This window comes from Centroberyx affinis, unplaced genomic scaffold, assembly GCF_046629955.1.
Source record: "Centroberyx affinis isolate AG114_WGS23_722 - 3 ecotype Tasmania unplaced genomic scaffold, CSIRO-AGI_Caff_v1 ptg003969l_1, whole genome shotgun sequence".
Taxonomy (NCBI): domain Eukaryota; kingdom Metazoa; phylum Chordata; class Actinopteri; order Beryciformes; family Berycidae; genus Centroberyx; species Centroberyx affinis.
Window position 1 is genome coordinate 105,408 of NW_027281790.1, and position 17,009 is coordinate 122,416.

The 17,009-nt window shown below is 39.2% G+C and overlaps 2 protein-coding genes across 5 annotated transcripts; both read right to left on the reverse strand.

The window, feature by feature from the left end:
- Positions 1-1,422: 1,422 nt before the first annotated feature.
- Positions 1,423-15,980, reverse strand: bcas1 (brain enriched myelin associated protein 1). 4 transcript variants are annotated; one of them, XM_071541905.1, is made up of 16 exons: positions 15,897-15,980; positions 15,648-15,704; positions 15,296-15,377; positions 14,039-14,358; positions 9,190-9,369; positions 8,091-8,150; positions 7,491-7,532; positions 6,832-7,047; positions 6,617-6,697; positions 6,005-6,043; positions 5,584-5,625; positions 5,177-5,218; positions 4,635-4,673; positions 4,122-4,244; positions 3,291-3,509; positions 1,423-2,558 (listed from the first exon to the last, which is right to left on the reverse strand). In XM_071541905.1, exons 2-16 carry the CDS (start codon positions 15,684-15,686, stop codon positions 2,478-2,480), a joined length of 1,605 nt encoding a protein of 534 aa, XP_071398006.1. In that variant the 5' UTR covers positions 15,687-15,704; positions 15,897-15,980; the 3' UTR covers positions 1,423-2,477. The 4 variants fall into 4 exon arrangements, with proteins under 4 accessions (XP_071398006.1, XP_071398007.1, XP_071398009.1 ...); XM_071541906.1 differs by lacking the exon at positions 4,635-4,673; XM_071541908.1 differs by lacking the exons at positions 4,635-4,673; positions 5,177-5,218; positions 5,584-5,625; positions 6,005-6,043.
- On the reverse strand, positions 10,186-13,761 carry LOC139663273 (fap1 adhesin-like). The gene has a single exon (XM_071541904.1). The coding sequence runs from the start codon at positions 13,759-13,761 to the stop codon at positions 10,186-10,188; it is 3,576 nt and encodes a 1,191-aa protein (XP_071398005.1).
- Positions 15,981-17,009: the final 1,029 nt, after the last annotated feature.

Genomic DNA, 17,009 nt, shown 5'->3' on the forward strand with positions numbered 1-17,009 from the left:
CAATCACCTGTTATTTTCCTACCAAGACGGCCGTGTGGTGATGTAACAGAATACTATGTACACAGAATTGTGTGTGTACTGTTAGATATCCCAATCCATGTAACTAGAGTGGAAGAAACATTGGTGTAGTTCAATATCATTGCCCCACTCTTTCATAGCTTTCTGTCTAATTTGAACCCATTGATCAAAATAAGTTTCTTCTAGTTCCATCAATGCCACTATATAATCTGATAATGAATCCGAGCTCTCCTCCTCTCAGACTCTGGTATTACTGTCAGCAAAAAACTCATATTGCATCCTAATTTGAAACAATCCCCAGGGGAAAAGGACAGACAATGGACCAAATACATTTCTAGTACCGTACAAGCAGTCCCTCACTTTTCTCCTTCCAGTGCCATGGCAATTACTTTGATGCTCAATTTAAAATGATCATACCTATTACAGAGGGTAATGCAAGAAGAGTGTGCCTCATTGATAACAAAGGAGCAGTGTGAGTTATGCCTTCAGGGTGCACGACTCATCACTTAATGGTGGGTGAATGGTGGGTCTCAGACATTGCTATCTAAAACACATCCTTCCAATGACTGCACACTATGCTATCAATCACAGAAATCATATCATAAATGGTGAAAGAAGATCTGAGGGCTTCCTTTATCTGAAGCGTACAATTCCTTAAATCTTGTTTTACATCTATAATCTATAAGGTGTGTCTCTTAGACTCTGAAAAATGTAAATTTGAATTCAGGCAGTGATGTCCTGCAGTCATCTCTCTCTCTCTCTTCTCTCTCTCTCTCTCTCTCTCTCTCTCTCTCTCTCTCTCTCGGTTACAGCAGTACAGATGATGGCCTGCAGAGTCTTTTTTTTTTCTTTTCCTTTTTGTCCATGTCTGTCAGATGACTGTCACTTGTCAGTGATCTGGACAGATACACAGACGAGTCAGGATTACAATGTTTACCTCTACACCCACATAGAAGACTGTGACACTTGAGTCACTTGGCACATAATATGAAATAGTAGAATATTGTTCTAACAACTTGAGCAACAAATTGTTGAGCAAGTTTCAACCTACACTGTGTTAACATCATCATGCAAATATTACAGTGGGGAGCTGCCACTTCTTGTTCCATAAACTACAAGACCTTTTGCCTGAAGTATAACTTTTTAAGTATAACGCCTTTTTTGCTGCTTTGATTTAATGCGTTTAAGTTTAGGTGATTTACTAACCAGTGTGAAAACAGTGTGGATGTCAATGTTTAAAACTTGGCACCTCTCCTCAGACAATGTGCAGGGCTTCATTTTTCATTTTTGCCAAACTTGTTGAGTCACGTCTTTTTCACATCTATTGCAACACCTGGTGATTCATGTAGGTTTCCATATAAAGTTTCCCAACACCAGTTTACACTAATGAACAGCAGACTAGTGAACATATTTATTGTCTTTAAGATAGATGGAATTACACAAATATACTTCTCACAAACAAAAGCATGATGTTAATTGCACATATGGCAGACACAAATGACTAACACCAAACGACTTTCATTAAAAGACATGACTCAAAGTGGTGCAATCAAATTAAAAGCTAATCAGCTGTGATTTATGACTGCTGCAAAAGGTACCACAAGGACACATTTGCACAAGCACGCCATTTTGCCATGCCGGATGCATTTGTTATCTCTAACATGAATACCTGCAATTCCCCACAGAACTGTAAAGATTGTGATTTACCCCAGTATGAGCACTGCATGTCTCTTAACCACATGATATGTAATGTATATGCTTAAGTCTATAGTATACATAAAGTAAAAAAATCTGTGCAGTCTAATATATGAACACGCTTTTCTATATCATCAATATTACTTCTCACAACGTGTCAGGACAGATCCATTTGCTGCTGAATTAATTTCAGTGTCATATTTTTTTAAGTACTTTTTCCATATAATTTTGCATTAACCTCTGAATTGCCACAAGTGCATTACTTTCCTTGGCTTGAACTGAAAAAAAATATAGAGCCTATATGAGCCTATATGTGTTTTTAAATGCTTCATTTAGACAAATTGACAAATTCATAACTAAAAGCAAAGCTCCATATATTGCATTAGACCATAAGATATGTTAAGTGCAATAATAGCCACAGAGAAGTCACATTTAACAGCGGTCTATAGAAAAGGTTTCACACTCATATTGTTGTACTTGTCAAAACATCGATATGACCAAAAATATATATCTCAACAACCTCACGATCGAGTAGCCCTTTGACTATTTCAAATCACCATTCGGTCAACCACCTGCACACTGTTCCTCTTCCTCAAAACTGCTCACTTGCTTGTATCCTTCCAATCACCTTCCTTTCCATAGTGTAACCACCAGATAATAGAAAATTGTAGTTAAAGTAATTCAAAGTTCATGGGGGTTGAAGTGGGAAATGGATGAGGTGGGGGGGTGAAAACAGGAGAATGTTGTCAGTGTTGTTTTCGGGTTCATTTGGCCTTCTCAGCTGCTGGAGCAACAGTCACTGGCTCTGTTTGGACCCCGGCGTCTGTGGAATGACGCTTCTGACCCTGCAATTAAAAGTGAGAAGTGTCTCATACATGGATATTTATTTGCAGTATATTCATGTGCCATTTATTGTACTTCTCTGTTCCTTAAAGGGCCATTTCACCCACAATAAATCTGAGCTCATTTCTAAGTCATTGGTTGTTTAGTTGTGTTTGCTTGATCTGAGTTCCTCAAATGCCTTATTCACAGCGCTATGTATAGGAAACAGCTTACTTGCTTACTTGATAACTGTGTTTTCCCAATAGTTTCTCTCCATGAGGCTTTGGGCCATGCTATTTTTTTTTTTTTCTCACTTTTATCATCTCATTAAACTAAGCTGTTTTGAACATTGCATGGAATAAATGTCTCCGAATGACATCACTCGAAGGACAAATTTCAAATTCATTAACTATGAGTAATTCAAACCAAATGAATCTGTGCAAAGTTATTCACAGGTTTTGGGGTATGTGCAAGATTATGTGCAAAATTAATCAGCTTTGTTTTGCAGTGAAGTACGCCTTTAGGTTACATGGCTGCCCTCATAGAGCACTAATGAGTTACTGATGCCATCTAGTGGAGAGGAAAGCAAATAACATATTGCAATACAACAACAGGGCCATGGAAGTCAACTACAGAAAATCGAATAATCATGCAAATGGATTTAGAGGGGTATGTACATATGATTTCTAGGAAAATGTACTTTATTTTTTAATTCAAGAAGAGTGTATTTTCAGTAAGAGAGATGTTCAGCCTACCAGATTTTTAAAGAACAAGTGGATGGAGTTCCTCTTCTCCAGTTTCCTGGGGACATTGGCTGCATCATCTCCACTTTGGGACGCCCCTGAAACTGATTTGTTATCTACAGGGGCCTCTGCTGACTTGGCTGCAGCTTTAGGCTCCTCCTTGGCTTTCACTGTCTGAACTGCTTCTGCTGCTGCAGGTGGGGCAGGAGTCTCCTTCTTGGGCTCAGCAGCCTGAGAGAGTTATGGAACATAATCAAAAACTCAAGTGACGGAGGATCCAGGGTCAGCATCATTATATAACCTCATCTTTTTTTTTTGCTCCATTTATTAAGTTTGAATGGACACTTTAAGATGGCATAAGATTAGAAATTTAAAGAGCCATTAAGATGTATATCTGCTGTTAGGAAATAATCAAGAGTCACTCTCTTAGTGATTGCAACATTATGAGTGATGATCAAAAAAGCATTGAGGTTATGATTATCTAACAGATAATAACATGTGTGGAAAAATACTTCAGTAAAAAAAGCTGTTTTGGAGCATGTTTTAAAAGTCTTAAAAGATGTACAAAAGTAACAATACCAGATGAGATCAATGAAATCACTCTGGTTAATAATGAATCTATGGTCGCGGGGTACTTTTTCTGTATTTACCACTCCAGTAGTTTTCTTGAGGAGCCGAACTCCACTTGTGGAGGCTGCCTGGACTTTTGTAGCCATTTGGTTTAACAGTACCTCAAATTCACATTGCCACGTTAATCTGTTACTTTCCATTTCGTAATTCCTTTATAAAATTACAATTGATATTCAGAGATCACATTTCAAAGGCTTAAGTGAAGGTCCTTACTTTAGGCTTGAAGAAAGAAAGGAAAGATGTTTTTGAGGATGGTTTCTTTTCTTCCTGAACAGGTGGCGGCGGCTCTGGCTTTGCAGCAGCCTCTAGAGTGCTGGTCTTTGAGGCATCCACCTTCTTTATCAAAACAACAGAGAGGAAAATATATATCATGAACTATTTGCATATTAAAGGCAAGTCAAAATGACCAGTGTGAAGCTGATAGAGTGAGGGCAGCACCTGCCACCTGTCAGTGAAAGGAGAGGTGAAAGGGGGAAAAAACAGCACCAGAGTAGACTGGAGAAGCTGTGAGACAAAGGACAGATCCCAATGAGAGTAAATATGTGAAGCGCTTTGAGTACCTAGAAAAGTGCTATATAAATGTAATCAATTATTATTATTATTATTAAATACAACCCCACTCCGTCATGCAGAGCAGCAAAATGAAGAAGATTACTTCCTAATACAAAAGGATGGGGATGTTTCAATCTCAATGGGAGATTTCAAGATTGTTCCCCTCTGATTTACCTGAACTTCTACAACTGACTGTGGCACCTCCTCCACTGTCTGCAGGAGAGGAACAATCATTTGTATTCTGATCAGTCCAAATGAAGCGGAACACATGACATGCAATAAATCATGGGCTGATTTGTCCGTTATGATGGAAATTGTAGAACATACAGTAATCGATGCAGTGCCATGCAATGTGAGTGAATGAATGAAGCAATCAATCAATTAATCAACATATTGAAAATAGCAGGAATTTTGAGATTGTGAATGTGATATTTCTTGTGTTTACTGTGATTGTGAATTTCGTAGAAAAGCATTGGTGAGATTAACCAGCATCACACAACGCTGTAAACCTGAGAGTTTTGTTTTCTTAATAAGACCTAGGGAGAAAAGTCATGCTCCTTAAAGACATCTTACTGAGGAGTAACTGTTGTGAAGTACAATACAGGCTTTGTTAAATGGCCGTCATGTCAGAGGGGCCTGTAGAGCGAAGAAGATCAAGCAAACACTCCCTGACAAAGAGGAAACACTCCAAGACTTAGCGTTCTCTGCTGATTTACCTGGACTTCTACTACGGGCTGCGGCGCCTCCTCCACTGTCTCCTGGAGAGCAAGATTATTTTGAAATGCAAATGAGGCAGAACACATGAAAATGCTACAATTCACAACATATCGGTTATTACGGTCATTTGGAATACATCGTATAATTGATGTGATGTTGTGTGATGTGATGTAATGAGTTGATTAAGTTTTTTTCTGATGTTAGGAATGTCATGCGGTTTGTGTTGACTCAGATGATGAATCTGTTGGAAGTGTGACCTATAGAGGAAAAAATGTCCCACTGAGAGGATTTGCTGAGTTAATTTTCAAGTTCTGTACTGGCTGATTGGCCTTTACATCAGAAGGTTAAGCAAACACCCACTGAAAAAGATGAAAACCCCAAGACTGAGCACTTTCCGTTAATTTACCTGGACTTCTACAACAGGCTGTGGCACCTCCTCCGCTGCCTCCTGCAGAGCAAAACTGTTTTTATTCTGAACAGATGCAAATGAAGCTGCTTATGTTAAATGCTGTAATTCATTACATAGCATGTGTGTTATGATGGTAATTTGGAAGACATCCTGCAACAGATATGATTTAATGCGGGATAGCTGTGGTTGTGATGCTGGGAAAGTGATATGGTTTGTGTTTACTCAGATGATGGATCAGTTGAAAATAAGACCTATAGAGAAAAAAATTCTCTATACGTGTCTCACATGTTCCCCAGAGGTTTTCTGGGGAACATGTGAGGTTCTGTACAGGCCGACTGGCCTTCACATGAGAAGATCAATGAAACATTCCCTGAAAAAGATGAAACGCTCCAAGATTGAGCATACTCCGTTAATTTACCTGGACTTCTACAACTGGCTGTGGTGCTTCCTCGATTGTCTGTGGGAGAGTGGAGGAATTCTTATTCTGAGCCAATGAGGTAGAAAGTAAATGTCCTGAAAACCTCAAAAATGTAACACATGAAATGTTGTAATTTATGAGATACTTCATTTGTTATCATGGCACTGTGAAGAACATATAGAACAGTGACTCATATGATGGGATAGAGTAAATGAATCGCTAATGTTTGTGATTTTTAATGTTGGGATGTGATGTATTTATGTGTGTTCATTTAAATGTGGAATGTGGTAGAAACAATGCTACATGATGCTTCCAATTTGAGCTTTTTCTCAATACAAAGTTGCAGTGTTGATGCATGTCTAACAGAGGAGTGACATTTATATTTAGTAACATATTACTACAAATGCATCTACAATCCCCTCATAGCACTTAAACAGGGTAAATATTACCTAATGTAGAACTGCTGTAGGAAGCAATTTTACAAACAACAATTTGTGCAGTTTCTGCCACCTCCAGCTTACAGATACATTTTTTATACAGTTAGATGAAATTAATGAGAGGATGAGCCATGGTCAGTTAAATTAAGATATATAATATGGTTTTCTACTGTACCACTGCTGCAGTCATGGCCGGGGCATTGGCTCCACTTGTTGAGGCACCCTTGGCTTTGGATACCTTGACACCTAGCAGTACCTCAAATTCACATGTGTTGCACACTGTGTTATAATCTGACACATTGTGGAGAATGTATTCACTTAAAATCTAAATACCATCCCGTAAGATAGTGATTTTTATCTTGCTACCATCAATTCTAGGTGTTTATTTACCTTTGAACGGAAGAGATTGCTCAGCGTGTCTTTGGCTGATTTTCCCTTTGAGGCCTCAGGCTCCTTTGCAGCAGCTTTTGGTTCTTCTTTTGGTGTGGGTTTTACAGCTTTGGCAGCTGGCTCCCCTTTGATTTCCATTTTTGGTGGCTCTGGAGGAGGGGGTGGTGGGATCGACATTCCTTTGGGTGCTGCAGGTGGATCAGATACTTGTGCAACCTATTCAGGAGAGAGGGCCGGTGTAGAAAAAAAATAAATGGAGTAAAAACCACAACAAACAATCCACTCAGTCATCATCAGAACAATCAATCAATTTGATGATAACTTAATGACCATTTTAGATGAAGTATGTTATGTTGTCATAAAAGCAGGGCAGTGATTAATTCACTTTCAGTTCAATTCAGGAAATAATTTTTCTTCAAAATTCAACTTCTGGAAAACTTTGGAATGAGGAGGTGAAACTTAGAACTTATTAAGAAATCATTTGGAATGGAGGATTTACCGTTAACAAATTAAGTGCAGTTTCTGTTTAAATTTTGTACTGAATTGAAAGTGAATTGACCCCAACCCTGTATAAACATATATCCCCTTATAGTACTACTCATAATGGCAAGCTGTATCATGGTATGCAAATTAAATACTGTAATAGGCAATGTGCTCACAGTAGTAGTAGTAGTTGCTGCTGGTTGGGTCTCCTTCTGGGACTTTAGTAACAAAAAATAAAAAATAAAGGAAGCCGTTAGGGTGAAAGTTAAAATTAGAGCTAATAACCATCCCAGATCTGCCAAGAGCTTGTGCACCTTTCCTCTAAATTCTTGGGAGAATCTAGTGGCCCTTTTGAAATCAAATTTAAATAAAATCCTTTGGCTTGCAGTATTCTTCTCAGGCCATGAGCAGAAAATGGATGCCAGTTACAGCAACCTGCTGAAACTGTCTCCAGTCACCAATAAGCCTTGTGTTATATATGTGCATTCAACTCCTAAAATGACTGAATTCTTTTCTCACAGACTTTTCCAATCAGTAGCAGAGTTTTCAAGATGCCGTCTGACTGAGGCACGCTACTGTAAGTAAGCAAGCCTGTCAGACACAGACTATTACACCATTTGATGCATGTTTTGAAAATAGAAATATGTCAGATACAGTAAATATTATTGAGAGAATATCAAAACCTTTCCAGACCAACACATAGTGGTATTGGTATAAAGGATTAGGCATTTAACATGTTTTACATGTATTATGATGTTTCATGAACAGGTGTTCACCTGATCTTTTGTAGCATCAGGAGTGGCTGTTTCCTTTTTGGGTGTTTTAGTGGGAGTCACCTGCGTAACAAAGGAAGGAAAAGGAAAGTGTCTTCACTTAATTTTGTTGTGCTTGACAAAATAATAGGAAAATAAGCTAAATGCCTAACCTTAAAATGTTAAATATGTAAGCATTGTTGAGCATTATGTTATTGCATAACCAGTGAAGCTGCAATATAAGACATTCAGCGTAAATGGATATGGTTGATGTAATAGGAACAGCAAAATAATGATTTTGATAAAACAGACGCCTTTCAGTAATGCAGACATAGGCCTTTATGAGAAGCTAAGTGAGGCCACAGAGTGCACACTGGGGTCCCTGACAGAGCACATACAGTACATGCGCTGTCATTGTGACAGCCATTGTGCTCCGGAGATGGCGTAGGCCTGCCCTCGCTCTATCTTCACAAATCTAAACTTCCAATCGCACAGGCCTCCCTTGTGAGCTCACACTATGGGTTGAACAATAGGCCACCACATTCCCGCATGTTCAAAGACTTGATTAGCATGGGGCTGGGGCAATGGTAACTCTTTAAAGAGGCATGAATCCAAAGGAAGGCATGATGAAGAGGAAAACACAATAGCTCCTTGTTGTAGTCTTTCCATCAGGCACTGTCACCATCGCACAGATTTTTTATGGATGCTTCTACTGTCCTTAAGCTCCCTTTACACATACCTTCACATAGAATAAGGAGAATCACTGACAAATCCATCCCATTTAAAGACAGCACCTTCACTGTTGGATTCCTATCATATTTGACCTCCAGTTTATCAGAAGAATAAGGCAGATGGACCAAGATTACCCATGAATTAGATCATACATAAATTTCATTTCGCAGTTTACATTTGAGCAATTGAATGGTTTGCCTTCAAAAATATTTAGAATTAACAAGGTTGTATTCATTTTATGGCACTTTTGATAACATCAATTTCAAAATTTTCAATTTTGTCAAGCAGCAATCACTGTCTAATTCCACTACAGAAGGAATGATACATATCAAGTCAATATGCAAGTTAGCGACAGTTCAGCAATTTCATTTACGTGAAATGTTTTACTTACTAGTGTTTTGAAGAAGTTCATAACTGGATTCTCTTCTGTGTGACTGTCCTCTTGGCTTTCCACAGGTTGATTGTTTTCTTTGTAAGTTTCCTCAGTTTTTCCTTCCTCTGGACTAGGGTCTAGAGTCACACTGTCTGGCTCCTTAAATGATTCTGAATCTTGCTTTATGTCAGCTGTCTCCTATACACCGCCACAAAGAATTAGCCTTTGAGAATATGTTGGAGCAGTGGAGCTGATATGCAAGCAGTGAGTGTGTTAATCGCAGCATTGAGATGGGAGCACAATTCCAACCATGCCTCTGCCTACTCGGGGCATTGTCAACAATCACCCTTTTATTAATGTCTGTGTCCCCCCCCACACTCATTGATATTCAACAATGTCTGAGAGTTATGCTCTGAGAAATGTCAGGAAAATCAAATACCTTGCTGTGTCGGATGGTGAGTATCTTTAATATTTGGTCAAACCTGATCTTAGGCATTTTATAGTGATTCTTTTCAGATTTGGCTTTAATGCAGTAATGTGCTTTGATCGTTTTGGCCTGGTTAAAATCACCAGACTTGACAATCCCATTTTTGGTATTTTTCAAAACAAAACATCCAATTAACAGTTGAAAAGATCATTTATTTTCCCATTTTAACTTCATACTAAGTCATTGATTATGTTTTCCATTTTTTCTGAAATAAAAGTTAATTCATCACTGACCACTGACCACCAGGATGCCTTTAACTGGATGCTAATTAATAACAATGAACAAAATAGTCAAAACCTCACATTTTCAAGATGAACTCAGTGTTTTCATTTTTATTGAAAAATGTTACAGTTCTTTACAATGTGATCGTTGTGTTGATGATATGTACAAACAGGCATTTAAAGGCACAAAAAGAACAGGAATAATTTTACAATGCACAATTACCACTTCATACAATAAAACATGACAACCTAAAGAGGTAGATGAGCGTTTTTCAAAAGCAATGTCTGGACAATCCCTTCAACATTTTACTGCTTTGCTTCCTTTAGAGCCACATTAATTGTAACAATAACACAGTATTCCAGTGAAGACGTCTCAATACTGACAATCCTATATGCTGATTCTTCAACAACTGTCCTACATGCTGACTGCAACCTGATGAGTAAAGCTGCCATTTTCTCCTGCTCATCCTCAGCTGCAGCAATGGCAGTCTTGCTCAGTTCCTCAGGTTCAACACATTCCACATATGATGCTTCGTCTCTAAATGTGAGTGAGGTGCTTACAGTTATTTCAGTACTTTGCAAGTCCAAACTGGAATCTGTTGGGTTAACACTCTCTTCTGTCTCTCTGTCTGCACTGATGGCCTCAGTATCTGTATCAACACACTCTGTCTCAACACACTCTGCCACCCCTCCAAACACTGACTCTTCTTCAGGAGCATTGACACTTTCTTCCACAGGCTCATCTGGAGTGGTAGCAGTGGATTCTTTGATGATCTCTTGCTCTACTGCAGCTGCAACATCCTCTGTAATGACAATTTCTTCAACACCACACTCCATCAGCACTTCAAGGGTCACCTTATTTTCTTCTGCTTCAGTAACATCCCCTTCCATAGACTGGTCAGCAGTGACGACACATGAGTCAGATCCCTCATCTGGTGACACATCTTCACATGCATAATCATTTTTCTCTTCCAAGACAGCCTCATCAATAGCTTCCTCCTCCATATTTTCAGGTACCCCTGTATTACCCCCTAAAACGGCCTCAGTAACTGTATCATCGCACTCTGCCACCTCTCCAAACGTTGACTCTTCTTCAGGAGGGTTGACACTCTCTTCCACAGGCTCATCTGGAGTGGTAGCAGTGGATTCTTTGATGATCTCTTGCTCTACTGCAGCTGCAACATCCTCTGTAATGACAATTTCTTCAACACCACACTCCATCAGCACTTCAAGGGTCACCTTATTTTCTTCTGCTTCAGTAACATCCCCTTCCATAGACTGGTCAGCAGTGACGACACATGAGTCAGATCCCTCATCTGGTGACACATCTTCACATGCATCATCATTTTTCTCTTCCAAGACAGCCTCATCAATAGCTTCCTCCTCCATATTTTCAGGTACCCCTGTATTACCCCCTAAAACGGCCTCAATAACTGTATCATCGCACTCTGCCACCTCTCCAAACGTTGACTCTTCTTCAGGAGGGTTGACACTCTCTTCCACAGGCTCATCTGGAGTGGTAGCAGTGGATTCTTCAATGTTCTCCTCCTCTACTGCAGCTGCAACATCTCCAGAAACATCAGTTTCATATGTTATCTCTTCCGTGACTTCATCTTCATTTGCCTGTGCCACTTCAGGTTTTGGTTCTTCTTCAGGAAGGCTAATGCTCTCTTCCACAAGATCTTCAGAAGTAACAGGGCTGGGCTCAGTTGGGTCAATGGTTTCCATGACTTCCACACCAACCATAGATGCATCATCCAACAGTACTTCAGCAGGGCTAATGTTCTCCTCCATTGGTTCCTCAGGAACTGAAAGGCTGGGTTCAGGTTCCTCTATGGCTTCCACTAGTGACACATCTGCTGGCACATCTTCAGATGCCTCAATTATGTTTTCAGTGACTATTCCATTAATTACAAGCTTGTCTGAAATGGCTTCAACAACTGATTCTATAATACTCTCCAACAAGTCAGTGGTTGATTCTTCTTTAAAAGAGCTGGCATTCTCTTCTACAGGTTCCTCGGAGATAACAGGGATTTGTTCATCTGTTTCAGTGGTTTCACTTTGTGCCAAAGCATCTTCAGATACTTCAATGTTCTCCTCTGGTTCTACTTCTTTGTTAGGGATTACTTCTTCAGCAGGTTCCTCAGGAGTGCTAACCTCTGTGACTTCTGCACCGGCAGGTGCTTCTTTGATACTGGGATCTTCATCAATACTTTCTGGCACAGCATCAAAATCATCTGACAGAGCCTGAATAACTGCCTCCATCATCTCTTCAGCAATTGTCTCATCTTGGGGTGGGATAACACTCTCTTCTGCAGGCTCATCTGGAAGTGTAAGGCTACATTCATGTTCTCCAGAAAGCGGCACCAGAACTGTTGCAGTGACTGCCTCTTCTTCCAGGGGGCTAGCATTATCTTCAGCAGGCTCCTCAGGTGTGACAGGGTTGGGTTCAAATTCTTGAGAGAGGGCTTCAATTACTGCCTCTAGCATCACTTCATTTGTCATTTCTTCTTCAGGGACACCTTCACCTTCAGCACACACCTCAGCAGGCTCGTTAGCTGCTTCTGGTCCCTCATCAGCTATCACTTCTTCAGCAACCTCAACGTTCTCCTCCTCAACTTGCATTTCTTGCCCATCAGGAGGACTAAAACTATCTTCAGGAGTTTCCTCTGTAGTGGCAGGCTCAAGTTCTTCGGAAGGAGCCTCAATCACCACTTCAGTGATAGGCTCTTCTTCAGAAGGGTTTGCACAATCACCAGAGGGCTCATCCACAGTGACCTCTTGGTCACTTACTGGCATATCTTCAATATCTTCCATGTTCTCCTCTGTAACAGCATCATCAATGGTGACCTCTTCATGGGTAGATTCCGTCTTCATTGGAATTTCTAACTCATCAGGAGTGACTGAAATTTCTTCAGCAGGCACCTCTTGAGTGGCAGGTGTAGGTTCTGGCTCCTCAGAAACAACCTCAGAAACTGCTTCCATCACCATAGTGTCTAGCTCTTCCTCTAGGGAGTTGACACTATCTCCCACCTCAGCCTCAGGAGTGATAGGATTAGGTTCAGGTTCAGGTTGAGCTTCAGTGGTTTCAATCAGCACCACATCAACTGACACATCTCCAGTTACTTTATCATTGTCTTCAGTAATTACTTCATCAGCTCTTGGGTCTAGTGACATGTTTACAGCTGCATTGTCAGTGGATTCGAGATCTGCCTCAACACTATCTGCCCCCACTTCAAGGATTGTAATTTCTTCAGGAAGGCTGGAAGATTCCTCCACTGCCGCATCTTCCACAACCTTATTTTCCTCTTCTGTAATTATTTCATCTTCTATAATGGATTCTTTTGGGGTAGATTCTGGTCCTGTAGTGATTTCTGGTTCAGCTTCCTCGGGGGTAGTAATGCTCTCTTCCACACCGTTGATGAGGCTGACTACAATCTCTTCAGTGATTTCCACCCACTCTGCCCTGTACACCACATTCTCATCCATCTCATTGTTCTCCCTGGTGACCACTTCATCAATGATGACCTCAGTTGGCTGGCTGTCCGTGACCACCTCATTTGCAATCTCTTCAACAGGTTCATCAGCAATAATAGCAGCAGATTCCTGCTCTGAATGTTCTTCAGTGGTTGCTGTCTCCATAAGGGCTAGCTCTTCTGTTACAGTCCCTGGGGTCTCATTGTTGGTGGTTGCATCATCATCATCCTTGCACTCACTTTCAGTTTGTGTTGAAATATCAGCTTCCGTTTTTTCGTCCGTCTGTGTCGCCATTTCAGCTTGGTGATGTGGAGGTTCAGATTCCTCTGGTTGCTTGATGATGTCCATGGTGGTATCTTCTTCTTCTCCACTTGAACTTGACTCCTTCATCATGAAAATCAACATTCTTGTTTAAATATAATGTAGTTTGGGTTTTTGTTTCTGGGATACATAACCATGTGCTTAGTCACAATGATGAATCTAATTTAATTAAACTGTTTCATAATTACACAAATGATTTGATTATCTATGTTTGCAATATTTTATAATGGGAACGATCAAAGCACTGATAGAGTCAACAATTTGAAGTTAATCTAATACAATGTGAATGATTTGAAGCAATTAAGACTGTTGAAAAGAGATTAGAGGAAAACATAAAAATGAACAAGAGAATTGTACTTACAGGCTGTGGATCAGTCGCAGGAGGACTTACATCCATTTGATCTTCATTTGAGCTCTCATTTTCTTGAACACTCTCCTCACTGGTTGGAGATTCTGTTTTCGTTTTGAATATTTTTCCAAAAAGATTAACCTTTACTTTTTCCTCTTTAGTTTCCTTGACCTCTTCCTTTTCAGTGGTGGAGTCAGGGCTTTCAGAAATAACTTGATCTTCATCATTTTGGCAATCCGATTCGACTATCACAAAATCAGGCTCAATTGAGTCTATGTAAGAGTTTAATGATACAGGCTTGCCATTTTGCTGGACAGCTGTCTCACTGGTAACTGCAAATAAAAAAACAAAAACATTATTATTATATTATCAGTAACCTTGGGTAATGTTCTCTCTAGGACCAGACAGTGGAATATAATTAATTTAGATAATTTCTATATGAAGTCTCTGTTGCATTGATTAATCTTATTTATCAATAATTTATGTGATATTAATGCATTCTCTGCTTTACCAGAACAGTTCCCAACTAATACCACTGCAATAGAGAGAAATCCATGCAGTTTTTACAGCCTTGAATGTTAAGCTCTTTGCAAGGAACATTATACTCATCCAAGCCATCTTACTACTTATGACATGCTCCGTGAAGTAAACATGGGCTAGTCAGTTCTGGAAAGAGTGACATTAGCTTTAACAGTCAAAGATCAATATTAACTCTTAGGCAAACTCAAGTACCAGTGGGAATCCTACAACATAATTGTTAATGCGGTGAGGAAAAACTACACCATGACAGATCAAATAGCTACACCTTGTCCATGTCTGAGGCTACGCCTATAGTTTACATTGTAAGACTCAATACCCAATACAGCTGGGAGTCTACTGTGTTTACAAAGCATGATCAGAGTCCAGCTCAGACTAATCCCTTCATTTGGTGACGAAAATATCAATTCATTGTGTCTGTCCATGCATAACATGAATTCTCATATATGTGAAAACAAAACAGACATTGAATTAAAATAAAGGACAGTGAAATGAAGTCCAAACTTCGAGCTTAATGACTGTTTGGTCTATAACTAGAAGTATAGTATAGCAAATAATCATCTTCTGTTATCATCAGAGATTTTCAAAAGTTATAACAATGCATATATTATCAGTAGCACTGAAGGAACCATTTTATCTGTATGTTTTCTTGTATTTCTGTTATGTCCTTATCATGCCTTACTGTCATTTATCTCTATAAAAAGAAAAAAATACTGAAACCTAGACACTCACCATCAATCTCCAAGCCATTGGATGTGATGTTTACAGAATGGCCATTCACGCCATTTTCATGCTTCTCAAGATTTTTCCCATTCTATGAAAAACACAGAAATGTTAGTCTATGCCAGATCAACAGTTCACAAGACATATTTGACAGGGGTTAAATTGCAAGAGAAGCACTGCTCTTGACTGTCAGCTGACATTCATGGCATCTTGCAATTCTGATTAGCTTCCAGGCTCAAACGTTTGGTTCTGTGTATCTCAACAGCAACTGGTTTTGAGGCACTAAAACAATTATACTGCAATGCTATAATATCACAAGTTTACATTTTCAAGTTAGATAAAAAAAAATATATAATTTTACCTTTGTTATCTCTTTGTTTTTTGAATGCTCGTTCCCCATATTTGTCCCAGTCGAGACCTACAGAAGTAAAATAGAAGCAATTAGCAAGATCCATTTTGTTAATGATACATTTTGCATGGGAAAACAAAAATATCAATAATGGCCCACTCCTTTTTGAGTGATTAGCTGATAAAATAGCTTGCACAAATGTTCCCATTTATGTTTTGTCATTGTCTAAACTTCAACAGCATTCAAAGTGTAATATCTTACCTTGTGTCTCCTCTGTAAATGAATGAGCTATATCCTCTCCTGAAGGAAAAATGTAGCAAGTGACTCTGTGTCTGTCAAAGAGATGGACTTGCCCAGCTACCTGCCCGACTGTGTATATATAGTCAGCAGTACTTTGTGTGTGCTTAAAAATGGGTGGGACTGTTTTTAAGTAATCAATTGGCTTTCCTACAATGATGAGCCCACCATCAACCCAAGAAGAGTAACGGCACTTTTAGTAAAAGCACCTGTGATTCACTCATGGTAATCTCACAGTGAATTCTCTGAAAATAACCCCATGAGATCATGATGAGATTAGGCTACAGCCTAATCAAGCAGAATGTGATAAGGCGACACAGTAGGCCTTTCGTTTTGTTGACGAATGTGGCTGGGAAGAAACAGGATGCATGTAAAGGATATTCATGGCTCAGGTGAGCCACTTGGTTATTTGCTTGGTCTGGCACTTATCCAAACTGCTGAAAAATGAATAGATGCATCTGTACTATTGTTATATTATGATATGAACCAGGCCCCACTTTTTCATTTTGAAAAGAAACTTTAAGCATTTATGATCATCTATTTATTCTCATGTATCATTTATGCTATATATATATTTTTTTTTTTTAAGTTTGCTGATAAACTGACTGTTGAATGATAACTTTTGACATACATGCCCTGAAATATCCATTGTATTGCTTTGATGCTTAATTTATTTATCCTTTAATCTTTAATTTATTTGATGAAAAAAGTTGTTTGGTTTGCCTAAAGGGCAATATCCATTATCACAATTAATCAAGATAGACAGAGAACTCTTTAATGAAATCACTTGTCTTCAGAGACTTCCACATCACGTTCAAATGTCTTTGGCCTTCATCAGAGGATTTGTCAATGCATCAATACACATATCAGAGAGGCTTTGACAGATCAAGGTTCAACTGATTGTAGAACATCAATTGATTTCCTTGTTACAGTTTTTCATCTTCCTCCTCTTTCTGTTCTTCCCATTGTTCTTGTGAGTAAATGTCATGCCAAGATTATGCTAGCTATGGATGACATTAACAACAACAATGCACACAATTTCCCTAACACTGCATAGGCTACTTGTTGACTACTTTG

Bases quoted from the DNA above. Each gene is read 5' to 3' on its own strand.
- bcas1 (XM_071541905.1), bottom strand. From the start codon at position 15,686: ATGGGGAACGAGCATTCAAAAAACAAAGAGATAACAAAG. The intron at 7,048-7,490 runs GTGAGCACATTG...TCTCCTGAATAG, and splicing joins CAGCAACTACTACTACTACT to GTTGCACAAGTATCTGATCC. The intron at 4,245-4,634 runs GTAAATCAGAGG...GTTTTGATAAAG, and splicing joins AGTCAGTTGTAGAAGTTCAG to AAGGTGGATGCCTCAAAGAC.
- LOC139663273 (XM_071541904.1), bottom strand. From the start codon at position 13,761: ATGTTGATTTTCATGATGAAGGAGTCAAGTTCAAGTGGAGAAGAAGAA.